Source organism: Nicotiana sylvestris, chromosome 6 (assembly GCF_000393655.2).
Source record: "Nicotiana sylvestris chromosome 6, ASM39365v2, whole genome shotgun sequence".
Classification (NCBI taxonomy): Eukaryota; Viridiplantae; Streptophyta; class Magnoliopsida; order Solanales; family Solanaceae; genus Nicotiana; species Nicotiana sylvestris.
In genome coordinates this window covers 111,552,788-111,580,593 of record NC_091062.1, presented here as the reverse complement: position 1 = coordinate 111,580,593, position 27,806 = coordinate 111,552,788, and the positions used below count along the sequence as shown (strand labels likewise).

Sequence of the window (27,806 nt, the reverse complement as noted above, 5' to 3'; positions counted from 1 at the left end):
AGGGTACAGAACATAATAGAGCCCTTTATTTGACCGTGAAGTGCAAAGACTCGGTAGTCACTCGAGTACTGATTGATAATAGTTCCAGTGCCAATATCTGTCCTTTGACTACATTGAACAAACTGAAGGTCGATGGTGATAGGATTCACAAGAACAACATCTATGTTCGAGGGTTTGATGGTGGTGGTACAGACACAGTGGGTGACATCATACTTGAATTAACAATTGGTCCAGTCGAGTTCACCATGGAGTTTCAAGTGTTAGACGTGGCAGTGTCATATAATCTTCTGTTGGGGCGACCCTGGATCCACGCCGCCAAAGCAGTGCCTTCTACATTACATCAGGTGGTCAAATTCGAGTGGGATAGGCAAGAGATCGTAGTACATGGGGAAGACAATGCAAGCGCCGTAAGTGATGCCATCGTACCCTTCATAGAGACTGATGATGATAAGGGACCGTGGGTTTACCAGGTTTTCGATACGGTTTTAGTGGACAAAGTTCCCGAAGGTGAAAGCATCCCACTTCCCAAAATAGCAGCTGCAACTGTCATGGTAGCCTCGGAGATATTGAAGAACGGGTTTGTGCCAGGCAAAGGTTTAGGGGCTGATCTTCAGGGTATTGTTCAGCCGGTTTCTTTGCCCAAAAATATGGATACCTTTGGGTTGGGGTTCAAGCCTACAGTGGCAGATATGAGACGGGCCCGCAAGTTGAAGAAAAGAGTCTGGGTCCTTCCCAAGCCAATCCCGCGCCTATCCAGATCATTTGTCAGAGCAGGTATCAGAAAGTTGTCGGTCCCGAAAGTTCTCGGACCACTGATTGGGCCAGATGGAGATTTGAATGAGGGCTTTGAAAGGCTGTTCGCCGATGTCAACATGATAGAAGCTGGAGAAGGGTCCAGTAGGTTAGATGTACAGTTTGTGGGGCCTAGGGAAAATATCAACAATTGGATGGCTACTCCCCTTCCTACTCGGAGGGAGTCTTGGTAGTGGGCTCTGATTTTTCTTTCTTATTTTTTTTGGATTATTCCAGGGTTGTAATCTAGTTTTGTTTTGTATTCGGCAAAGTGTGAAACTCTGTTATCCCGTATTTTAATAAAGTTAAAGCTTTTCTCTTCTTATTTTGTTTTAATTTTGTTTTCTTCTTTTCTCTTTCTGAACAATTCTCTTTATATTGGTTCTAATGACATGGCATGCACAACAGATCTTCAACTTAGTCTAAAAAATCAATCTGATTCCGAACTAATTGTACAAGAGGTCGATTATGATGATGAATCGGAATACGATGAGGATGAAGCCTTCGAAGAGATAAACAGAGAGTTAAGCCAGTTTGAAGAGAAATCCAAGCCCAACTTAAATGACACAGAAGCCATCAATTTAGGGGATGCAGATGATATCAGGGAAACTAAAATAAGCATCCACATTGCACCGAATATCAGGGAAGAACTAATCAAAGCACTTATTGAGTTCAAAGACGTTTTTGCATGGTCGTATGATGACATGCCGGGGTTAAGCACGGATTTTAGTGGTTCACAAATTGCCCATTAACCCGGCATGCCCTCCCGTCAAGCAGAAATTGAGGAAGTTCAAAACAGACATGAGTGTGAAGATTAAAGAGGAAGTAACCAAGCAGCTGCAAGCAAAGGTTATTCGGGTCACTCGATATCCTGATTGGTTGGCTAATGTGGTGCCAGTGCCGAAGAAAGATGGGAAGATCAGGGTGTGTGTCGATTACCGCAATCTGAACAGGGCAAGCCCAAAGGATAACTTTCCATTACCCAACATCCATATCTTGATCGATAATTGTGCCGGATGTGAGATCAGGTCTTTTGTGGATTGCTATGTTGGGTATCATCAGATTCTGATGGATGAAGAAGATGCGGAAAAGACGGCTTTCGTTATGCCGTGGGGGACTTATTGCTACCAGGTAATGCCATTTGGTTTGAAGAACGCTGGGGCAACGTACATGAGAGCAATGACTACTGTGTTTCATGACATGATACACAAAGAGATTGAGGTATACGTGGACGATGTGATCATAAAATCCAAGCATCAGGAAGACCACGTAGCAGACCTAAGGAAGTTTTTCCAAAGACTTCGAAGGTACGATATTAAGCTCAACCCGGCCAAATGTACATTTGGTGTTCCATCTGGAAAGCTGTTGGGATTCATCGTCAGTCGGCGAGGCATTGAGTTAGACCCGTCAAAGATCAAATCCATCCAAGATTTGCCACCGCCGAAGAACAAGACAGAAGTAATGAGTCTGTTGGGAAGGTTGAATTATATCAGCAGGTTTATTGCTCAACTCACAGCAACTTGTGAACCCTTTTTCGGCTACTGAAGAAAGATGCTGCGGTAGAATGGATGGCAGAATGTCAGGAAGCATTTGACCAAATCAAAGGATATTTATCAAATCCACCTGTGTTGGTTCCACCTGAGCTGGGAAGACCATTAATTCTTTATCTAACGGTCCTGGAGAATTCGTTTGGCTGCGTACTGGGGCAACACGACATTACAGGAAGGAAGGAGTTCTTTCTTTTCATTACTGATTCCAAAAGAGGGGTGTGAAAGAATAAATAAGGCTCAAAAGGGGAAGCAAAGGTTGAAGTATTTAGATGGAAGAACAAATTGCCTCCATCATTTCATTCTCCGATACCATGCCAAATGCAAACAAACAACAATTACAATTAATAGAAATCATACATAATATCTCTTAACTGCGTCAGAATTGATAGCCATGTCGACGCATTTCCTTTCGATATCTGTTAAACATAAAGCACCATTGGACAACACTCTAGTTACAATCAATAGCCCTTGCCAATTCAGGGCGAACTTGCCCTTTGCCTCTGCCTGATGTGGGAGGATGCGTTTCAGCACTTGCTGGCCCACTTCAAACTTCTGGGGACGCACCTTTTTGTTGTATGCTCTTGCCATTCTCTTTTGATATAACTGGCCATGACACACAGCTGCCAATCTCTTTTCATCAATCAAGTTCAACTGCTCCAAACGGGTTTTGACCCACTCGTCATCATTAATCTCAGCCTCAGCGACAATCCGAAGGGATGGAATTTCAACTTCTGCCGGTATCACTACTTTAGTTCCGTATACCAACAAATAAGGAGTTGCACCTACTGAAGTACAAACAGTAGTGCGATAACCCAACAATTCCAATGGTAACTTCTCATGTCATTGTCTGGACCCTTCTACCATCTTTCTCAGTATCTTATTTATGTTCTTGTTGGCCGCCTCGACCGCTCCATTCACCTTGGGACGACATGGTGTGGAATTACGGTGTGTAATCATGAACTGTTGATATACTTCTTTCATCAAACCGCTGTTAAGATTAGCACCATTGTCCGTGATGATCACTTTTGGGATCCCAAATCTACAGATGATATGGGAATGAACAAAATCTACCACTGCCTTCTTGGTTACCGACTTGAAAGTTTTAGCTTCAACCCACTTAGTGAAATAATCGATGGTCACCATAATGAACCTATGACCGTTGGTAGCTACCGGCTCAATAAGTCCAATGACATCCATGCCCCAGGCAACAAATGGCCATAGTGTTGACATTGTATGCAATTCTGTTGGCGGAGAATGAATCAGATCTCCGTGTATCTGACACTGATGGCATTTCCGCACGAAACTGATACAATCACGCTCCATAGTGAGCCAATAGTACCCTGCTCGAAGAATCTTCTTCGCCAATACATATCCGCTCATATGTGGCCCACAAACTCCAGCATGTACCTCTGTCATAACTGTCGTGGCTTGACTAGCATCTATACATCTCAGCAATCCCAAATCTGATGTTCTTTTGTACAACCCTCCTCCACTAAGGAAAAATCCATTTAACAGTCGCCAAATGGCTCTCTTTTGATCTCCGGTGGCCTGCTCCGGGTATATCCACATCCTGAGGTATTCCTTGACATCATAGAACTATGGTTCGCCATCCAGTTCTTCCTCTAACATGTTGCAATAAGCATGCTGATCACGAACCTGAATATGCAACGGGTCAACATGAATTTTGTCTGGGTAGTGCAACATTGATGCTAAGGTGGCCAAAGCATCGACAATCTCATTATGAACTCTTGGGATGTGTCTGAACTCCACTGATCGAAATCGCTTGCTCAGATCGTGCAAACATTGTCGATATGGTATGAGCTTCAAATCCCTTATTTCCCATTCACCTTGAATCTGATGCACCAGGAGGTCCGAGTCTCCCAAGACCAAGACGTCCTGGACATCCATGTCTACAGCTAGTCGTAGAGACAAAATGCATGCCTCATACTCAGCCATATTGTTGGTACAATAGAAACGCAGCTGAGCCTTAACAGGATAATGATGCCCTGTTTCAGAAATAAGTACCCCTCCTATTCCAACTCCCTTCGCATTTGCGGCTCCATCGAAAAAAAGCTTTCATCCTGGTTCCTTGGTCATTTCCAACTCATCTATATGCATCACTTATTCATCAAGAAAATACGTCCTCAAGGGCTCGTATTCTTCATCAACAGGATTCTCAGCCAAGTGATCAACCAATGCTTGGGCCTTCATGGCCGTCCTCGTCACATAGACGATGTCAAATTCTGTGAGTAATATCTGCCATTTCGCCAATCTCCCTGTGGGCATAGGCTTCTGGAAAATATACTTCAGTGGATCCAAGCGTGAAATGAGATAAGTAGTATATGATGACAGATAATGCTTCAATTTCTGGGCCACCCAAGTTAGGGCGCAACATGTCTTCTCGAGTTGAGTGTACTTAACCTCATAGCCTGTAAACTTCTTGCTGAGATAATAGATGGCTTGCTCCTTCCTTCCTGTAATGTCGTAAGAAAAACAAAGGAATTGGGAACTACGTTTGACCTGATTCCTCAAAAAGGATACGTAGGCGCCTCACAGCTCGGTCATAGTGTAACAAAAATAAAAATCCCCAAGCAAGAAACTGGGGCAGAAGTTGTGTTTGTAATTTTGGGAAGGAAGTTTGATTCCAAGAGTTGTAATGTTTTACCCATCAAAATTATTTTGAACCTTTTGATACCCCTTTTCTTTTAGCCATACACAAAAACTCATATTGATGTCCAAAAAAGACCTCCCGATCAGTATCCGAGAAGTGGCAAGTCATGCAAATAGAAGTCGGGAATAACACTCTGATCCCCAGCAGAAAAGAGGATCATAAGCTGGAAATGAATTGATAGCCGAAAGAATCCCCAGCAGAGAGAGTCATATCAGTAACACTCCAATCCCCAGCTGAAAAAATAAAATAAAATGAGAGAGTCTTATCGGTGAAAACCTCCACAGGCACCATAAGGCGACAAAAGTTGTGAGAAATAAAACGAGAGAGTCTTATCGGTGAAAACCTTCACAGGCACCATAAGGCGAGGGGAGTTGAGGGAAATGAGAGAGTCTTATTAGTGAAAACCCCTCGAAGGGCACTATGAGGCGACAAGGGGTCAAAAGAGGCCAACAAGATAAGATTGACGGAAAGGATCCGTCGAGGCATCAAGCAGTGCAAAGATGTTGAGTCGATAAAAGAATTGGGCGCTTACATATCCCCAACAAAGTAAGGCCATCAGAAAGATTGATTGATATAAATAGACTGGGTTGGTTAATCCAAAATGCACGACGTGATCATTGGGATCGGTTGTACCCTTCAGATAAGTTCTTTTCCTTTTTTTTTCTTTTTTTTTTCTTCTCCCCAACATTTTTCAGAAAACTATTCTTCTCTTATTTTCTTGAATTCATCATTTTTTCTTTTTAAAGACTTTATCTCCCCAGCAGTTTGTTTTTGAAAAGGATTTTCAAAGCTTATTATCAGTTGCCAAGATGGTGCAAAAACACAATGTGGATAGGACGGGCCAAAGATAATGCAATGGAATGAGAAAGACGTTCGTTGCAAGACCAAATGATGGATTGGTCTAGGATTTCGGGGAGAGTATGGAGAAAAGTGGGAACCAACAATTGGTGAATAAAGAATCGTCAAGAAACAAGAGCATCCCTGGCAGATTATCGACCAAGTTCCAAGAGGTTTGGACAACACGGAGCAGGGAAAGAAGAGGGGGAAAACCATCCCCAGCAGGAATATGATCGCCAGCAGGAATATCATCCCTAACAAATAATCTCATCCCCAACAAGCTTTGGGGCAGAAAATTTTCTTTCATTTTGAAAATTTTCTGGAAGTCCGGTACCCACTTGGGGAAGAAGAAAGATAACACAAGTTTGGGGAAAAATGGTATCCCCAGCAGTTTTCGGAAGAAGGCCAAACAAGTTTTAAAGGAAGCAATTTCGGAAGGAAGATAACACAAGTCATAAGGGAAGTAGTTCCAGTGGAAGGAAAGCACCAACTTTAAGGGAAGTAGTCTTTGAAGGAGGAAAATAACATATTTTTGAATAAAACACCAGTGTTATCCCCAGCAGTTTTCAGAGGAATGAAACACCAGTTTTGAGGGAAGCAGTTCTGAAATAAGATAATTTCAAGTTAGAAGAAAAATGGTTCAGGAGGCAGGAAGGAGCAACAGCAATAAAACGCATTTCTTAGAAGTCATTGAAGGCAGGAGCCCACCTGGAGAATGGAGGTGCTATATTTTTAAGAAGTAGTTGAAGTCAAGAGCCCGCCTGGAGAATGGAGGTATTATGTTTTGGGAAGTAGTGAAGTCAGGAGCCCGCCTGGAGAATGGAGGTATTACATTTTGAGTTGTAGCTGAAGTCAGGAGCTCGCCTGGAGAATGGAGGTTGTTGTCATTTCAAGTTGAAGTTGAAGTCAGGAGCCCGCCTGGAGAATGGAGGTTGTTGTCATTTCAAGTTGAAGTTGAAGTCAGGAACCCGCTTGGAGAATGGAGGTGTTATATTTTTGAGTTGTAGTCGAAGTCAGGAGCCCGCCTGAAAAATGGAGGTGTTATATTTTTTAAGTTGTAGTCGAAGTCAGGAGCCCGCCTGGAGAATAGAGGTGTTATATTTTTAAGAAGTTGTTGAAGTCAGGAGCCCGCCTGGAGAATGGAGGTGTTATGTTTTTAAGAAATTGTTGAGGTCAGGAACCCGCCTGGAGAATGGAGGTGTTATATTTTTGAGTTGTAGTCGAAGTCAGGAGCCCGCCTGAAAAATGGAGGTGTTATATTTTTTAAGTTGTAGTCGAAGTCAGGAGCCCGCCTGGAGAATAGAGGTGTTATATTTTTAAGAAGTTGTTGAAGTCAGGAGCCCTCCTGGAGAATGGAGGTGTTATGTTTTTAAGAAATTGTTGAGGTCAGGAACCCGTCTGGAGAATGGAGGTGTTATATTTTTGAGTTGTAGTCGAAGTCAGGAGCCCGCCTGAAAAATGGAGGTGTTATATTTTTTGAGTTGTGGTCGAAGTCAGGAGCCCGCCTGGAGAATAGAGGTGTTATATTTTTAGGAAGTTGTTGAAGTCAGGAGCCCGCCTGGAGAATGGAGGTGTTATATTTTTAAAAAGTTGTTGAAGTCAGGAGCCCGCCTGGAGAATGGAGGTGTTATATTTTTAAAAAGTTGTTGAAGTCAGGAGCCCGCCTGGAGGATGGAGGTGTTATGTTTTTAAGAAATTGCTGAGGTCAGGAGCCTGCCCGGAGAATGAAAGTGTTATATTCTGGAGAAATAGTTGTTGTTGAAGTCAGGAGCCTGCCTGGAGAATGGAGGCTGCATTATCTTTAAATTGTTGTTGAAGTCAGGAGCCCGCCTGGAGAATGGAGACCGTATTATCTTTTAAAGTCAAGTTGGAGTCAGGAGCCCGCCTGTAGAACAGAGGAGTACATTTCAAAACGAAGTCAGGAGCCCGCCTGTAGAACAGAGGAATAAATTTCAAGTTTGAAGTCAGGAGCCCGCATGTAGCACAGAAGACTACACTCAATTTCAAGTCAAAAGTCAGTAAAGCGGAGGGTTACAACAAAATATCCCCAGCATAAATTCCGCTGCAGAAATCAGAAGGAAGGCTACAAGAGCAAGTTAGAAGATAGATAAGATGTTGTAATCCCTAGTTTAGTCTAGCTTCTTGTCTTCTTTTAGCACGGTGTAATAAGAAGGTCGGAAAGCAGTAGTAATAGCATGCAGTAGTAGTAACAGCAAAATTACAGCTTCATGGTAGTCCCAACTACCGAAATTTCCCGAACTACATTGACCTGATTCCCCTTTACCCAGGGATATGTAGGAAACCTTTGAAGCAGAGGTTCGGTCAAATCTTTCAAAAATGTTTCACACGGAGTAGCCGAACGGGCAAAAATCGCTCGTATACGCTCACTTTATCTTTGCACGAAAACTCTTTGTGTTTCCGGACAAAGAAGGGCAGCTGTGAGCACGTAATTTTTGCCCTACGAGAACTACTCCCAAAAATTCAAAATAAAATAGTTTTGTGTTGTTTATGATTTATTTGTATTTTTGTCCGTGCGTGTTTATTTCTACTTTAATTAAGAAAGATACAAAAATAGGTGTTGCATGTGCATTTAGGATTTAATTTTACAATCAGGAATTAATGAAAATCACAAAAATGTGTATTTTTTGCATTTTTAGCATTTAATGTCCGATTATGTGATTGTGTTTTAATTAGTGTTTGATTTTAGATTTTACTTATTATTAAGAGTCAATTAGTATTTTTTTTTTTAGCTAATTTTGGTTTTTGAATTAATCTAGAATTTTGTTTGTAAAATAGGAATTAAAAAGGAAAATAAAAGAAAAGGAAGAAATGAAGAATAAAGAATAAATTCGGAACTAGGCCGACTTTTTAAAATCAAAATCAGGCCCAAACAGATGCCCAGACCGGTCCAAATCTCACAGACGTTCGAACGACGTCGTTTCAACGGCAATCAATCACAGTCGTTGATCCTGCATGATCCAACGGCTCAAAAGCCGTCTCCCTTACCTATTCCCTGGCCCGACTCGTTACCCGGTTCAAACCGACCCCCTACTTAAACCAAACGATGTCGTATTGGTTAATCTCCTTGATCCTAGCCGTTGATCTTAATTGATCTAACGGCCGGGATTAAATTCCCCACATGGTATATATTCCTAAATCATACCCCGCCCCCTAAACCAAACCCCCTCTCGCCCCATCGTCTCTCTTAGACCTCTCAGAGACGACCCCTCGAAACTCTAGAGCCGCCACCCCGCCCCTTCATCGTAAACCCGGCGGTGCCGGCTCCGATGGCCATAAAAATAACACCCCTTGACCACCTGACCCTCCCCTCCATAAATCCACACTCGGCTTGCTTCGAATCATCCCCGAGCTTCTCGAATCTTCAATCGAAGAATCAGCCTAAAACCTCACCTCCTCCGATGACTACCAAATTCACACCCCTGAACCTTCTAACCACCATCAACATAAATCCCTACCCCTTTAACCTCGAATCATCCCGGTTCGTTTCGAATCTTCAGTCGAAGATTCGAGCAAAACCCTAAAACTACCCAACCAGCCCCAAGTTCACACCCCAGCTCCACCTGGCCTTTTTCGTTCCCAAACAACCCCTACCGTGGCTCGAATCTTACTAGAACTTGTCGGATTTTAAATCGATTGAAGACCCCTAGGAGGATCAAACCTGGAGCTGGTCCGAGTGAAGGGGAAATTTGAGGTTCCTAATCGACTTCAGTCGAGTGTTTTCAGTCGAGAACACTCGATTGAGGTCCGTTTGGACCTCAAAAAATTCGAGTCGAAGTGAAAGTGGAACTGTTTGGAGTTTCAGCCTGTAATTTTGAGGTATTTGTCTTCTTTTTCTTTTTCATTTTTGTTGTTTATCCGTTTGAGCCTCGTTGTACTTCATCATCATTTTAATTTATTTCTCTCCTCTTTCGGACCTTTTTTTCGGTCCAGTTTTCTTCTGATTGATTAACGTACGTTATAAATAGTTTCGTCGATTAATCCGTTCATGTTTGTAGTTTAGTAGTTCTCGTCAATTTGTTTTGGTTTGGTAATTGGTGTTGACTCGTTAATTTCAGTCACTTGTTGAAGTTAGTCAGTTTGTCGATTTGTTTTTAAACATTTCCGATTTTCACAATCGTTAAAATTAAGTTTGTCCGGTCGCTAAAATTAAGGATTAGTTCATCACAATGTTTGAATCGCTTAGTCGTTCGTCACATTGTTCTGAATTGCTTGGTCAGTTGAACTGCTTCGTCACAACTGTTGTTTTGGTTGTCACCTGAACCTACTGTGTCATGCCCTGTAAGGGTGTTCTGAGTCATTAAAAGCCTTGGCCTTTATTTTGTTGCTGTTTGATTCAAGCCTAAGCAATTGATGAATCGAATCCTACTATTTAGGGTCTAAAATGAATCTGACATTGGTTTGAATTCAGTGATGGTATGATAATGTTAACTAGATAATAGTGAGTCATAAGGTTGCATTCAACTTAGGAAAATTGGTTATAGCTGCAATTTCAGGGACTCTAGGAGGGTATTTTGGGATTTAAAAGGTTTAAGAATGGCCTAAATTTAGTGGTATGACAGTAGGGTACTAAAGTACCAATAAACTAATGAATTGTTTAGTAATAGTGGGGAACAAGGCTTAATGGCATGGGAAGTTGATTAAATAAGTTAAGTCACCCATAACCTTGGATTAAAAAAGAGAAAAACATGTAGTAGTGGCTGTCAGGGAATATCATGGGCAGAAACACTCTCTTAATTAGCTGAATGCTCCTAAGAGCTAGAGGGTTAAAAAAGTTTGGCTATAAAGGAGAGGAGCTGGACACAGTTAAAGAAAAGAGAACATTCTGAAAATCTTAAGGGTGTTGAACATTCTGAAAAACTGGAAGTGAGTTTTAAGATTTAGTCTAGTTCAACTAGTGCTATCCCATTGAAACTGAAAAGAGCTTCAGCTTTAACTGTGGAGTTGTATTTTCGAGTTTTTCTTGATTACTAAATTCTAGGGGTGTTTCTGCTTGTGTTTTGATTGATATTTGGTTACTATCAAGCTGTTTTGGGGTCAGTTACTGGGTGTTTGTGTTGCTGTTGGTATTGCTGGGAATTTTAACTGGTTTCCTGAGTCGCTGCTGGTTATCTTTTGTTGCATTGCTGTTGCAACTGATGTTTGCTACTGCTGCTGCTGACCTTCCTCTCTTCTTCTTCCCCATTGTATTCCTTCCAGGTACACATTTGTACACTCTTGGCTTGAAGCGAAATGAAGTGTTGACCAGGCTTTGTTCCTGTTGAATTCCTCCTGTTTAGATTTGTGCTCGAATAAAGTTTTCCTTTCTTTGTCTAAATATGTAGTTGACTGATTAATGAGTCATAGGGTTGCATAGGTATAATGTTTAGTTTTCTGTAATAAGACTGGTTCGTGTAAATGTACCTAACTGGACTGTATCAAGACCATGTGAGCTACTGTTTTTCCAAGTTTTTTTTTGGATTCAAATGAATTGAAGGTATCATCATATAGGTTCAAAGCTAACGAAATGGTTACTTGAATAACGTTAGCCTAACGTCAATTTTCAAATACTGAGGTATTTTCGACAGTTGTAAAAAGAGTACAAAAATGGCTACATTTGGTTCTTCTAATAACCCATTCATCTAATAATGTTAGTTTAAATTAATCAAAGAATTGTTAGTTTGTTTTGATATTACTGTGTGTCAATCTCGTGTTCAATTCATAATCTCAACTTTAGTATTATTAACTAATAGAACAAGGAACGATACAATCTCCCTTTGAGCAAGCTCGGTTGCAATTTTCCGTTTGCATTTGTCTTAATCTAATAACTAATAAGAGGCACGAGCTTACAAACATGTAACTAATTAGGACTTCTTCTCTTTTATTTTAGAGACGAACTTAATAGAAAAATGTAGTCACTTTAGGATTGTCCTTTTAAAATAAACGAGATGGGCCTCGCCTAGTAAAACACATAGATTGCGGGGCCCTCACAAATGTATGTACTAATTACTTAGAACTCGGGATCGGCCGCTTAGCGAACTTCACGACCTTTTTTCCAAAATAACCACGCGTTAATCTCTTTAGGCGCGTACTTTAAATAACATTACCTTCTCAAATTCGGGTGCACATTTATGTGACCCAAATCCAAATCCCAACGGAGTCGAAATGTGTCGACAACCACGGGTACATTGATGTGACGTGGTTCGAGATACGTCTTCACAACGTTGCAATTCTCTGTTAAAATAATAATGATAATAATAAAAGCGGTAAAGAGTTCAAACTTGCATATAAGCTCATAATTGTTAAAGTCAGATAAATAAGCCGAATGTGACAGTTGAGCGACCGTGCTAGAACCACGGAACTCGGGAATACCTAACACCTTCTCCCAGGTTAACATAATTTCTTGTCCGGATTTTTGGTTCGCGGACTGTAATACAGAGTTAATCTTTTCCTCGATTCGGGATTCAACCGGTGACTTGGGACACCATAAATCTCCCAAGTGGCGACTCTGAATTAAATGATAAATCCCGTTTCGATTGTCCTTTAATTGAAAAAACTCCCTTTACGCCCCTTTGCGGGGTGTAAGTAAAAAGGAGGTGTGACATCTATGATTAAACAAAATTTTAAAAATACAAAATAAATTTCTAATATTGGTAATCTTACTAATGAAAATTAAAAATTAAATTGTATCTTATAGCTAAAAAAGAAAGAAAATTAACTGCATCTAATACAAAATTAATTATAAGAGAACTCAATACATTTGGAACATTATAATCAAATAGCTTATGTATTAATATTTTAGACTAATTAAAAGTTACAATTTAAAACAAAATATGACATTATTTTGGCTCTAAGTAAAACATTAATATAAAAACTAATTAACATTTGTAGTAGGGAAGAGAATGTACATAAAAAATAGAGGTAGTGTGAGGATACTTATACTTTAAATTAATTTAAAAATAGATAAAATAAACTAATTAAATTATATTTAAAAATATTACTGATAAATGTAAATAATTAAAATATTATGATTAAATATTAAATAATACAATAACTATAACAAGAGAAAAAAAAGAATTTATGTAAAAGTGATATGATGAATAAGATATATTTGACTTCCAGATAAAAATAAAGTGATAATAAGAATTTTGTTAAGATAATATGATCTAATGTGCTCGAACAAGATAGATCACAATATGACATGTTTAGTATTCTTTAATATCGACAGCGGAACGAAATACAAGTACCAAAATCAAGGGGTTAGGTTGTTACAAATATATATTAAAAAGATTGGTTGTTCACTACGAGATTTGAACAATAATTTCATATCATGTTTCATAATTAAATTCTCATGTTATATAATTTTTATCTGAGAGATTTATATTTTAAGGTTATTTGTACATGATTCAAACAACATATATCACGATTTGAAATGATTTGTCCGCGCATCGCGCGGGTACTCATACTAGTTGATAGAAAGGTAATCAAGTGTTGCATTTCTCCTTATCTATCTATCTATCTATCTATCTATCTATCTAGCTATCTATCTATATCTATCTATCTATACTATATTAAAAGTGGGAAGCCCCTAAGCCTAAAGTTAAATTACAAAAATACCCATAAAAATGATGGAATCTTTTACCCATTTTAATATTAGTTAATAATAATATTCAATTGAAAAGAATAAAACTAATTTGAAGTGTTCATTTTTAGAATAGCTGTGTCCGTTCAATCGTATAATAACTAACCTTTTCATTCAATAATAGTCTTTAACCGTTGCAACCTTTAGAGTTAATGCTCCAATACATAGCCAACCGATGGGCATCATCGACAAACAGAGAATTCAAAGAGATCTTCATTTTGCCAACTTCTCATATGAATGATTATTCTGGTATAAATTTAACTAATTCATCTCATGCCATAAAAATTAAACTCCTTGCCTTTTAGTGGTATTTTTCTTCTACTATATATCTTCAATTTGGTCTAACCTCTAATGCTAAAGAGAATTGATTTCATATAGGGTCTGTTGAACACCACTCTATATTATCTCTATCTTTGCGGACTTGCTTTTCTCAAATGCCGTTACAGTTACTTGTGACTTGTGACTATCATTTTAGTGTTTATTCGGAGATTCTATCATTTTTATATGTTTCATAATTCTTTACAAGTTTTACTAAGTTTATTTCTTTTTAATACTTTATCTTTCATGTCATGTGACTCTATGAATGGTATATAATCAAAAGTAATGTCTTTAATAACATATAGTCTTCCTTAGAAAATATTTACATTTGAAATACCTAATTAGTAATTTCGTAAAAATTTTATTATATTAATCAAGAAAATATCTTAGTTTATATGATTAATGCTAAAGAGACCATTTGTTTTAAAATGTTTCTATTATAACCTCATGGACATATATATTTTGCGCGTTTATAATAAGGTTCATGTATTATAAATTTTAGACATACAAATTTTTTGCATGGGTATCAAAAGTAAAAGAAAATTATTGAAGATATGTTTAAATGTGTGACTCTTTGTCTGAAATCTTCATTTATATATAAGAATAGATCGATCTCAGCAGTTAAAATAAATCAACTCATGATCAAAAAGTAACTCAATAGAAGATCGAGCCAATGAACACAACACACATTTATTGATAGCCCAATAAAAGATCAACTTTTTGTCTGAAATCTTCATTTATATGTGTTTGAAAACTAACAACAATGGTATTTCAATATGTTATATATGCATAAAAGAAAAGAAAGATCTAACAACCTTACTTGACCTAATAATCGACAAGCCGACAACCATCCTCAAGGTCAGGAGTTACTTTTGTGACTATAGCCAATTGTCTACCTAAAAACAAAGGAATAGAAAACTTCGAGATTTTGAAATTTTTCTACGTTTTTTCATTCTTTAGCTTTCCTAGACTAAAGGAACCAAAAATACAATGACTATCATTAAAAAATTACTCCTATCACTCTACCATGCACGTTAAGATTGACATTAGGTTTGATAGCGACATTTCAATATGAATCGAGGTGTGACTGCCTATATACGCCTTTCCATAAGATTAAATTATCATGCTAACTGGATGGAGTTTTTCATTGTTTTACATTCTCCGATAAGTCATCTGAAATAACATAAGAACTTTTTTGAATCATTTAAGAGCTATTTATATTATTAATGGTCGTTTAGGTCGTGTTAATCCTAACCACTCTTCAGTGCATAGAGAAGCCGAAATGACTTTTACCAACAATACCTTTACAAAGAAATTTGACAATGACATTCGCATTTAAAAAAAAATTCAAATGGCTTATCCTTGGACGAGGCGAAAAATTTAGTAACCACACTATTTGGTGGTAATTCTTTATTAAAATTTATGAATTGTTTTTTAGCACAATTACTTTATATTTATCACTAAATTAATTTCATAATTTTCATGTTAGTAACAACGAAATTACTGTCACGACCCGGATTTCCCAACATCGGGGGTCGTGATGGCACCTACTAATGGGAGCTAGGCAAGCCAAACCTTAACTACTTGCTATGCTTCCCTATTGCTTCATTTAACAAACACAAGCCGATAACATGATAACAGCGGAACTTTAAATAATTAAGCGGAAGTCAACAATTAAATATCTTAAGTCTACGTCTATTACAACTTTTAAAACCTCAAATACCCAAAACCTGGTGTCACAGTGTCACAGACTATCTAAGATTTCTACATACAAGGTCTGAAGAAATAACAGTACGCTGTTTCTGAATAAAAGAAAATGAAACAAGAAGTAGAGATAGATGGAGATGCCAGGGCCTGCAGACGCATGCAGTCTACCTTGGATCTCCGGGTGGACTGAAGGAAGCACTTCAACTACTGTCCGAAAACTGCTCCTGGATCTGCACACATTGCAGAGTATAGTATCAGTACAACCGACCCCATGTACTGGTAAGTGTCTAGCCTAACCTCGACGAAGAAGTGACGAGGCTAGTACCAGACTACCAAATAAACCTGTGCAGTTCAAATGTATATACAACAAAAAAGAAATATAGAAAATAACCAGTCAATGTGGGAGGGGGAAACATGCTTTGGAGGAGATAACAGTTCCGAATAGAAAGCATCAAGTAAGGAAAGAAACAACATAACTCGAATATCAACAAAGAATCAGAAATCAACAATTTGCATGGCATCACCCTTCGTGCTTTTACTCTCGTCCTCTCCAAAGAAATTTTATAATAAAAGTATGCACGGCATCACCCTTCGTGCTTTTACTTTTGTCCTCACCAAATCAATCATATAATAAAGATGTGCACGACACCACCCTTCGTGCTTTTACTCTCTTTCCTCACCATATAATCAATGAAAATCAGTACGGAATGGTACGTCGTACGACACGACATCACCCTTCATGCTTTAACAATCTTCCTCACCCAAACAATAATCACAAGAAAAGGGGCAAGGGAATAAATAAAATAGTAATAGAGATCCCAGCAAGGGAACCACATCAATAATCTCAACATTCCGGCAAGAGAGATAATCAACAAAGCAACAATATCCCGGCAAGGGGACAATTTATTAACTCTTTCTCTTTCTTTCACTTTTATTTCATAACTCACTTTACCACTTGAGCCAATGCTCCAAAGGGTTCAATCATCTCATATACTTTCACAATTCATAATATAACTTGAGTCAATGCTCCAAAGGGTTCAATCATCTCATATACTTTCACAATTCATAATATAACTTGAGCCAATGCTCCAAAGGGTTCAATCAACTCATATACTTTCACAATTCATAATATAACTTGAGCTAATACTCCTCGATGTTCAAGAGTTACAATTCCTTCCACAAACTTTCCACAACAATTAGAAATCATCACCAAGGCATGAAGATACAACGAAATCAAGATCTTCAAAATTTAAAGACTCACGGTCATGCTAGACACCAACGTATAGATACTCGTCACCATGCCTATACGTCGTACTCAACAATTATCAAGTAGCAAATAAGACTCAACTCCTAATCCCTCAAGCTAAGGTTAGACCAAACACTTACCTCGATGCCACGAACACAACTCAAGGTTCAATTATAGCTTTACCCCTTGATTCCACCGCCAATTCGTTCGTATCTAGTCACAATTTACTTAATTACATCAATAAACGCTAAATGAGTCAATTTGAATGCATGAAAATGAGTTTTCCAAAGTTTTACCCAAAAAGTCAAAATTGCCCCCGGGCCTACGTGGTCAAAACCCGAGGTTCGATCCAAAACCCGATTACCCATTCCCCCACGAGCTCAAATATGTAATCTGTTTTGAAATCGGACCTCAAATCGAGGTCCAAATCCCCAATTTTTGAAAAACCTAGGTTCTACCCAAAACTCCCAATTTCCCCCATGAAAATCTTTGATTTTAAGTTGAAATCATGTTAAAAGATGTTAATGATTGAAGAAAACTAGTTAAAAACGACTTACAATTGATTTGGAGAAGAAATGTTGTTTGAAACATCGTCTCTTATGTTTTTGAGGTCTTAAAAAATGAAAAATAACTGAAAATCCCGTCTAAATATACTGCCCTCAGATGCCCTGTGCGGACCGCACAAAATCAACCGCGGCCGCACAGGCCTTCCTGTGTTCTGCAGTGACAGATCTTAGTATTTTGGCCATAACTTTCTCTACAGATGTCCAAATTATTATTTCTTTACCTTTATAGAAACTAGACACAAAGGGCTACAACTTTAGTGTTTAAGTCATCTCAAAATTCCTTATGAATCAAAAGATATAGGCTTCCAAAGTCGAACCAGTGCAGTGTTCTTCACCGCAGACCGCACCAAAACTAGTGCGGCCGCACAGGCCCTCACCGCGGTCCGCACAAAATCCAGTGCGGCCGCACAAGCCCCTCCGTGGCAGAATTCCTTTTTGTGCGGACCGCACTGGTCGGTTCAGAAGCCTTCCACCTCTCTGAACCTGCAACATCTATGTTTTTAAGCCTAAGACATCCCGGAACGTACCCGAAACTCACCCGAGCCCTCGGAACTCCAAACCAAGTGCACACAAAACCTCAAAAATATCCTACGGACTTATTCGTATAATCAAATCATCAAAATAACATCATGAACATCAAATTAAATCTCGAGATCAATGAAATTTTCTCAAAACTTCTTTAAACATAAATTTTGTAATTTAAGTCCGAATCACGTCATATGGCATCCGTTTTTCATCAAATTCCACAGAAATATCTTAAATCATATATAAGATCTGTACCGGGCGCCGGAACCAAAATACGGGCCCGATACAATCATGTGCTAATCAAATTTCATTTCAAATTTCTTTAAACAATTCCAGAAAACAATTTCCTTTGAAAATTCATTCCTCGAGCTTAGGACCTCGGAATTTGATTCCGCGCATACGCCCAAGTCCATATTTTCCTACAGACCCTCCAGGACCGTCAAATCATGGGTCCGGGTCCGTTTACCCAAAACGTTGACCGAAGTCAAATTAGCTCATTTTATAATCAAAACTTATCATTTTTCACAGATTATCATATTTAAGCTTTCCGGCTACGCGCCCGGACTGCGCAGGCAATTTCGTTTTAAAACAAGTGATGACCCAAAGGTCATCACAATTACTTATCGGAGAAGGATGAAGTAGGAGAAGAGAGATAATAGTTACAATTAAAGGTAAGTTAGAATTATATAAGTTTTCATGAAAAATATTTAGTTTTTTGTACTATATAAATAAGATAATATAATTTATGCAATTTCAAATTTGAAGGGGAGTCTTGGCATAACTGGTAAAGTTGTTGTCATGTGACTAGGAGGTCACGGGTTCAAGTCGTGGAAATAGCCTCTTGAAGAAATACAGAATAAGGATGCGTACAATAGACCCTTGTGGTTCGGCCCTTCCCCGAACCCCGCGCATAGCGGAAGCTTAGTGCACCATGCTGCTTTTTTTTAGTAAATTTTAAAATTACATTCTAGGGAGATTTTTCTAAAAATTACATGTATCTAATTGAATATTGATTGTTTATCTTAGTAGGATCACATGATCCAATCATTTTGACCTAGACAAACAAACTATTGTACAATAATTTACATTGATCATTAACATATATACTTTATTTTGTCATGTATAATTATTTACTAGAATATTTTCTTTAATAATATTGATATTATTTTACAAAATTGTGTATTACATGACTCGGACATACACGTGCAACGCACGTGCAGAGAAACTAATAAAATTAAATGTAACTACGTATATTTTAAAAATAATATATATAATTTTACCTTTTCAATTTCCCAGGTAAAAACTGTAACCAGAAGACAAATAAAACTACTCCAGCAAGCTGTTCAAGATAGGGGTGGGCGTTCGATATTTCGGTTCGGTATGTAAGAATTTCGGTTCGGTATTTCGGTATTCGGTTTATCAATTGTGTATACCAAATACCATACCAAAATATTTCGGTACGGTTCGGTATTTACTATTTTGGTTCGGTACGGTTTCGGTTTAACAATCAATGAATATTGAATAATCAATGCTAAATTGCTAAATGCTAACGCCTAACCTAACAGTGCACAACTGCACATGCAGTCATGCACAATTGGAACTTGGAAGAGGAATCACAAATGCAGTGTTTTCAGTTTTCACAATCAAAATTCTAAAGTGTTTGCACTTTGCACAACTGCACAATGTGCACAAGTTTGAAAACACTGAAAAGCCTGCACAGTGCACACTGAAAACACTGAATGTTCTTCACAAATTTGGAAGAGGAAGCACAACTGCACATGGCTCATGGCTGAAAGCCTGAAACAAGAATAACATATTATTCTGCAGACAACAACTTCACAATCTGGCAACTGCAGATGCAAACTTGAACGCCAGATCTGGCAATCAACTTAATAGTTAACACGTAACACTCACAGTGCAATAAAAACACAGTCCAAACTTAAACACATGTCAGCTGAACACTTAAACTGTTAAACAGTTAAACTGCAGATGCTAACTTGCACAACTGCAGTCTGCAGATGCTAAACACATTAACCCAGTGCAATAAAAACAGTCCAACAAATGCAGTGTTTGCACAATCGAAATTCTAAAGTGTTTGCACTGACAGTGCAATAATTAGTTAAAAACACAGTCCAAACTTAAACACATGGCAGTTGAACACTTAAAACTGTTAAATATTTACACTGCAGAAGTGCAGATGCTAACTTGCACAACTGCAGTCTGCACAACTGCAGTCTGCAGATGCTAAACTGCAGTCCAAACTGCAGTCTGCAGACAACAAACTTACGAACTTCTCCGTTATCTTCTTTCACCACAAAGTATTCCCAAATATCGGAGCGTTGAGCAGTAGCACGGGGCATGATTGCACTTGAACTTGAACCTAAAAATAATATAAATCATATGTAGAATGCTAGTAGAGTCATTATTTTCCATATCTAAAGATGCAAGTTGCAAGATGCAAATAGAGTATTAAACTTACCACTCAAGATGCAAGTTGCAACTATACATCAAACAATGCTAGTAGTGCTTCCATTATTTTCCATATCTAAAGATAATACGACCAAATATGTCATACAAATGAAAAGGCATGATATATTATTTTGAATTAAAATACACACAAAATATTAAAGCTTACCAAACTCGAGTTCCTCAAGATACTTCAAGTCTTCTTCAACACTAATAGGATTCTTCTCTTCTCTAATCCAATCTTGCACACAAATAAGAGCTTGCACACATTTAGTAGTCAATGAACTTCTAAATGAATCAAGAATATGGCCACCAGTGCTAAACGCGCATTCCGACGCCACACTAGAAATTGGAATTGCCAACACATCACGAGCCAACTCCGAAAGAATAGGAAATCTAGGAGCATGTGTTTTCCACCAACTCAAGATATCAAATTCTTCACTAAAATATCGACACCGTGCTTTCCCAATTCTTAGATGAATTAGCAGCATAAGCTTGTTTACAATATCGACACCGTGCTTTCCCAACCCCATTAACCTCAAATTTATCAAAATGGTTCCAAACGTCAGACCTAGGTTGCATTGCTTTCCTTTTCTTGGAATCTTCACTATCAATGTTGTTGGTGTTACTATCTACCGTAATAGGTAAACTTTCAGTAGAACCAACATCACTTACTTTACTTGTATCTTCCATCTATACAAAATTAAACAAATATAAACATAAATTAACAATCAACAAATTAACTAATAACTACCTTGCTATCAATAACAATCAACAAATTAAGTACCTTGCTACCTTACAAAATTAAACAAATACAAGTATTATCTACCTTGCTACCAAAGTAACATGAGTTTTCTTATGTGTGCACATTATAAGTCTAGGATTAGCATTTTCACTTTTCAGTGGTTTTTAGTTATCTTCAAGTATTATCTTTTCTGACTTTTTGAATATCAATAACAATTTCCTGTAACTTAGAATTTGCTGTAGAAACATTATTCTTGATAGTTTCTAAGGTCTTGATTACATCAATCATAATTGTTACACCAATTCTTGATAGTCACTGACAATAGAGCTGATGTTACACCATACTGTATTTCATGATTTTCAAATTAGGAGTCTGCTATTGTTAGTTGCTCATATGAATATGATATGGTAAAGTTCAAAAAATCAGACCTAAACAAGGTAATACAACCAAAAGAAAGAGTATGAACGTGATACAAATGATATTTTCCTACTAAAGGGAAAAGCTCGGAACATCAGTTCATTCAATCAGCAATACAACCAAAAGCAAGCGAAACATACCTTTGAAATTGAAATTGAATCGAGCTCGGAAGACTGGAACAGGACAGCAGCGTCTTCGACACTTCGTTTGCCCGGAATCGAATCGAGCTGGAAATCGCCGCCTATAACCCTAAAATAGTTTGATGCAGAAAATCAGAAATTAAATCTCAACAAAAACCTCAGAGAGTAGTCGAGTACTGGGATGAGATCATGAGAATGAGATGAGACTTACAAAACTTACAAAAGTAGTGAAGTTAACCGGTGAAGATGAGATGACACTCGAGCTCGAACGTCGACCGGTCGTAACTCAACTCGCAGACTGATATCCTAGAGTCGCAGTCGATTCTCGTCTTCTTCTTCTCGTTCTCGATGATATCTCCTAAGCACCGAAGGCTGAAGCAGTAAGCAAACCCTAATACCCTATCTCAATCTGGAATTCTCGATGATATCTCTGACTCCTCCCAGCCCTAGACCCCAAATGTATTAACACCAAAACTCTGAGTGTTGGACTGTTGTGTTGAGTGTTGGGAAAACGTCTAAGACTCTAAGGTAGAATTGGGTTTGGGGCAGGGGCACAACTGGGCCTGGGTGTGGGCGTGTGGGTTGTGGCCCAAAGTCAAATAAAATATGTAATTGGGTTTGGGGCTTTGGGCTGTATTAATATTACCAAATTCGGTATTTCGGTAAACCGAAATAATTCAATTATAAAACCGAACCGAAATACCGAAATTCAAGTACCGAATTAGACCGAAATACCGAAAAAACCGAACCGAAATACCAAATTAATTTGGTTCGGTTCGGAATTCGGTTTTTCGGATTTTATGCCCACCCCTAGTTCAAGACGTGAGTTGCTACCCTAAAACTTTTAGCAAAAATATTTTGTTTCCTAATTATATTATCACTTATACTCTTATTAAAAAAAATTCATGAAAGACTTAATTGTCTGATCCTAAAACTCTATATAGTTTTAATTTTAATTTCAATTTGTATTTTTAAAGGGTGGTTCTTCAACTAAAAAACTCAAGAATCTACTTGTATATATAAAAATTCAAAGGCAGTGTGCTATTAACTTTCTTGTTTGTTTTCTCCAAGGGATTTGAATCCAACGCTAGACCAACTCAACCAGAAAACAAACGTTCTATCAACTCAACATACCATTCCTTTGGTATTGAAAAGCAACAGTGAAATAATTCTCTATATCTATTTGTTATCGACGTTATTGTCTATTGTACTAGTACAACATGATATACTTAACAATTTCATTCAGAAAATAAGGATAAAATAAATGTCGACGAAATAGCTGGTTTAACATTATGTATTTCGTGCTCTTACAGACGTTACTTGTTTGTGGGCATATGATAAATAAAGAAGTGTAACGTTTACCTGAATCGCTCGTATGTGTATTTTATGGGTCAGTTGTTGGATAATAGAATTAAGATAATACGTATACCATTTGAAAGAAAAAACTAGAACAGGGAATCGCAAGTTCCACAATTTTTTAGCAAATAAAATTTTAGAATGTCTAAGGTTTGATAATTGATATGATCAGCAACTTCACAGAAGTAATCGTTCAAACAACAAATTGTCAATCTATTAGATGGTTATACGATTCCATATATTATTGATCATATGTATACGTAGTTCGTTCATGAATGGCATGACCCCTTGGAATCCAATAAATACGCGAAATACATAAACGGGCCTATTTATGTTGTCCCTAACGACAAGTCAGACAATTCAACTGAGCCATTTTCAGCTAGACACTTTATTCATTCACAAAAGACGATTAACTAACACCCGACCCTATCAAACCCCATCGCGTGAAATACACTTGTTGAACAATGAGCGTGTGAAAGTAAAGTTCAAGCTGTTGCTGAAATATTCCAGCTAGGATCTAGCTCATGTTAAGTTAGTCAAGCTATTAGAGGTGTATGTGTAATAGTTAGGTAGTTAGTTAGTTAGTTACAGCTATAAATACAATGTACATGTAGTAGTTAGAGTACAATTCCTTTTCCAGAAATACAGAGTATTTCTGCATCTTCTCTGATTCGATCCTCTTCTTCGTCTTCTCTCAAGCTGCAAACTCCATTTTCATCGAAGTTATCATGGTATCAGAGCCTGTGACAGCGATCGCTGGCACTCGATAGCTCAGCTGTCTTCATTAGATTCTCTGATTCTCTCAACTAAGTAGGTGAATTCACGTGATGGAACTCAATTGAAGCTAGGGCTTGGGTTATCTATTGTTTCTCTCCTTATCTAGCTAGAGATGGTGATTGAAGATGCAATCAATGGTGCTACTCTTGCTAATGCTACTGAAACCTCAAATCCAGTGAATGCTACAACTGGAGGAAGTTTCTTCCCTACAATCGACCACAATCCCCCCTTGTACCTGCAACCAATCGACACACCAGGTAGTTCTTTGATCTCTCTTAAGTTAATTGGGTCTGAAAACTGTGCATTGTGGAGTCGTGCTATGCGAATTGGACTGCTAGGGAAAAGCAAGCTAGGGTTTATAGATGGTCGATATCCTAAGTCTAGATTTGCTCCAGAATGACATGATCTATGGGAAAAGGTAAATTATGTTGTCCTTTCATGGATTATGAATGATGTTAGACCTGGTTTGCTAAGTAGTATGTTGTATGCATCGAGTGCATATAAGGGCTGGGAGGATTTGAGATAGAGGTTTGATAAGGTGAATGGCTCGAGGGTGCAGTTTCTTCACAAGGAAATCCACTCATCGAGTCAGGGTACTTGACAGTGGCTGATTATTTCTCTAAACTTAGAGACTTATGGGATGAGTTTGATGCAATTATGCCATATTCAGGGTGACCATGTCCAGAAACTAAGAAGTATTCAAAGCACTTTGAATATCAAAGGCTACTTTAGTTCTTAACTAGATTCAATAAAACCTACACTCAAGCCAGAAATCAGAACGTGATGATACATCCAACTCCTTCCTTTAACAAGGCATACTCCTTGATTATTGATCAAGAGATCCAAAGGAACTTTGCCAACCTTACACAAATTGTTCAAACCTCTGAGCATTTGGAAGGAGCTGCTTTGTATAGTATCAAGGGAGCAGGCTACACTGGAGGTAATCTCAAGTCTAAGAAGAATCTGCTGTAGTGTGAGTATTATCACTACAAAGGTCACACAAAGGTAAATTGCTACAAATTGATTGGCTATCCACCAGATTTTAAGTCAAAGAAGAAGGGAGGTAATTCAGGTAATTTTGCAAACTATGCTTGTAATTCTGATGCTAACTCAACAACAGCAAACTATGTGAGAAGTCCAACTCCACCAACTTTACTTCAGACACAACAACAAGGAAGGAATGGTCCCACACCAGCTGATATTCCTATGACACAGTCATCAGCTCCATTCTGTACACAAGAACAGTATCAGCAGATCATTTAACTACTAAATAAGGGATGTGATGACGGGCCATCTGTAAAAATAGTTGCTGCAGCAGGTACTATGAAAGCTCTATTCACTTGTTGTGTTAATAAAGAGTGGATAATAGACACAGGAGCAACAGATCATATGGCATCTGCCTTAGAAATGTTGAAAACTTTTAAACAGATACCTGAATCTTAAAGGAGTAAGGTTCATTTACCCACAGTTGATGTAGCTTTTGTATCCCATACAGGAAAAGGTTCTGTGTTTGAGGGTTAGGACATATCTAATGTACTTTATATCCCAAATTTTAAATACAACCTAATGTTTGTGTCTAAGATTATAAAGGAACTACAGTGTTCAACATGTTCTTTCCTGATTTCTGCATCTTCTAGGATCTTTGGAGTGGTCAGGTGAAAGCGAATGGTAAGGAGGACCATGGACAATATGTGCTAAAGAAGAACTCCACACAGCAAGGTTCACCATTAGAAGGAAATAAAAGTGGATGTACAGCTAGTCATTCTTTTACTACTAGTTTACGGTGGCACAAAAAGTTAGGACATGAACCTCTTGATGTAATAAAAAGACATGATATGCTTAGACATGTAACAGAGGGTGAGCATAATACTTGTAATGTTTGTCCTCTAGCTAAACAAACAAGACTGCCCTTTCCATTGAGTAATATAGTATCAAAATCTGCTTTTGAATTGATTCATTGTGGTATTTGGGATCCTTATAGAGTACCAACCTATGATGGTAAAGGTACTTTGTGACCATTGTGGATGATTTCACAAGATACACTTGGATATTTCTGATTTATTCCAAGTCAGACACATTGATAGTGCTGAGGAATTTCTTTGCCAAAGTACACAACTTGTTTTCTACTCAAGTGAAAATACTTAGAATAGATAATGTATGTGAGTTCTTCAGTACCGAGTTTACTAGTTTATTACTAGATAGGCATTGTCCATCAAAGTACTTGTATGTATACTCCTCAATAGAATGGTGTTGCTGAGAGAAGGCATAGGACAATTCTAGATATGGCCAGATCACTCAGATTCCAGGCCTTAATACCTTTAAGATTTTGGGGAGACTGTGTCGAAACTGCTTTGTACTTGCTCAACAGGCTCCCCTCCAAAGTCATTGGGTACAAGTCACCTTTTGAGAAGCTTTATTTGCATTCTCCTTCCTTGAATCATTTAAGAGTGTTTGGATACTTATGCTATGTAACCAGTCGCCATACACATGATAAGTTTTCCTCTAGGACAATTCCATATGTGCTCATGGGATATTCTCCAACTCAAAAGGGATATGCACTATATGATCTACATTCGAAGTCATTTTTTGTAAGAAGAAATGTAGTGTTTCATGAAGACATCTTTCCAAACAAGTACATAAGAAACTCAGGAACTCCTTTATTTCCAGTCTTGGACCTATTATCCCCAGCATTATATCAGCCTAATCCTAGCTCCTCTATTCTAATAGAACCCACTGAGGCTGCATTTGAAGCACCAAGTCCCACATCTCCATCCCAGGGGGAGATATTAGTGCAAGAAGGAGTAACTGACCTGATTTATTGATCACGGGCAACAACCATCTTCATATGTGTGGATGATTTATTGATCACAGGCAACAATCAAGGCATGTTGGATCAGACTAGGAAAGATTTGTAGAACAAGTTTAAAATGAAAGATCTAGGTGAGCTGAAATTCTTCCTGGGAATTGAGTTTCCTAGGTCTAAGAAGGCATAGTGACGAGTCAAAGAAAATATGCTTTAGAGCTCATTTCTAAATCAGGACTGAGTGGAGCAAATCCTGTAGGAACTCCACTAGAGATGAACCAAAAACTGACCTCTGTGTACTATGATACTTGGTTGCACAATCACAATGTAATTGCAGATGAAAAACTAAAGGATCCTAGTATCTATCAGGGACTAGTGGGAAGACTACTATACCTTACCATGACTAGACCAGACCTGGCATTTGCAGTTCAAGTTCTCAGCCAATTTATGCATTGTCCTAAAGATCCTCACTTAGAATATGCTCTCAGAGTGGTGAAATATACCATGGCAGAACCTGGCCTAGGAGTTCTAATGCCTGCAGAGAGCATAAGCAAGCTAACAGCCTATTGTGACTTAGATTGGGGAGCTTGTGTGGAGACAAAAAGGTCGGTTACAGGTTATCTAGTGAAATTTGGTGGTTCCCTTATCTCTTGGAAGTCAAATAAGCAAGAAAATGTTTTTAGGAGCTCGGTTGAAGCTGAATTTAGAAGCATGGCATCATGCACTGCTGAGATTACTTGGCTTGTGGGGATGTTTAAAGAACTGGGAATTCATGTGGATTTACCTGTTCAGCTGATGTGTGATAACAAACCTTCAATAGAAATTACAGCAAATCCAATTTCCCATGAAAGAACTAAGCATATTGATATAAACTATCACTTTGTAAGAGAGAGGATCATACATGGCTTGATTAAGACAGAGCATGTATCTACAAAGGAGAAACTGGCACACCTGCTTATAAAAGGCTTGGGCAAAGCACAACATGACTATCTACTAAGAAATCTTGGAGTGAAGAACCTATTTCAACCATCAGCTTAAGGGGGAGTGCTGAACAATGAGCGTGTGAAAATAAAGTTCAAGTTGTTGTTGAAATAGCTAGGATCCAGCTCATCTTAGGTTACTTAAGCTATTAAAGGTGTATGTATAATAGTTAGGTAGTTGGTTAGTTAGTTAGTTAGTTACAGCTATAAATACACTACATATGTAGCAGTTAGAGTACAATTCCTTTTTTCCAAATATATAGAGCATTTC

The 27,806-nt window shown here is 38.2% G+C and overlaps 1 protein-coding gene, 1 long non-coding RNA gene and 1 pseudogene across 2 annotated transcripts; all 3 read left to right on the top strand.

The window, feature by feature from the left end:
• Positions 1–22,783, top strand: part of LOC104242477 (bifunctional monodehydroascorbate reductase and carbonic anhydrase nectarin-3-like) — a 42,074-nt pseudogene extending 19,291 nt beyond the window's left edge.
• Positions 22,784–23,583: 800 nt separating this feature from the next.
• LOC138870020 (uncharacterized) lies at positions 23,584–25,701 on the top strand. Its single transcript, XR_011400192.1, has 2 exons — positions 23,584–25,070; positions 25,390–25,701. It is a non-coding gene; the product is annotated as an uncharacterized lncRNA (long non-coding RNA).
• A 1,127-nt stretch (positions 25,702–26,828) lies between these two features.
• On the top strand, positions 26,829–27,593 carry LOC138871103 (secreted RxLR effector protein 161-like). Its single transcript, XM_070148958.1, has one exon. The coding sequence runs from the start codon at positions 26,829–26,831 to the stop codon at positions 27,591–27,593; it is 765 nt and encodes a 254-aa protein (XP_070005059.1).
• The last annotated feature ends 213 nt before the right edge of the window (positions 27,594–27,806 follow it).

What these genes read in the sequence shown, in the direction of transcription:
- LOC138871103 (XM_070148958.1), top strand. Translation starts at nt 26,829, where the DNA reads ATGAACCAAAAACTGACCTCTGTGTACTATGATACTTGGTTGCACAAT.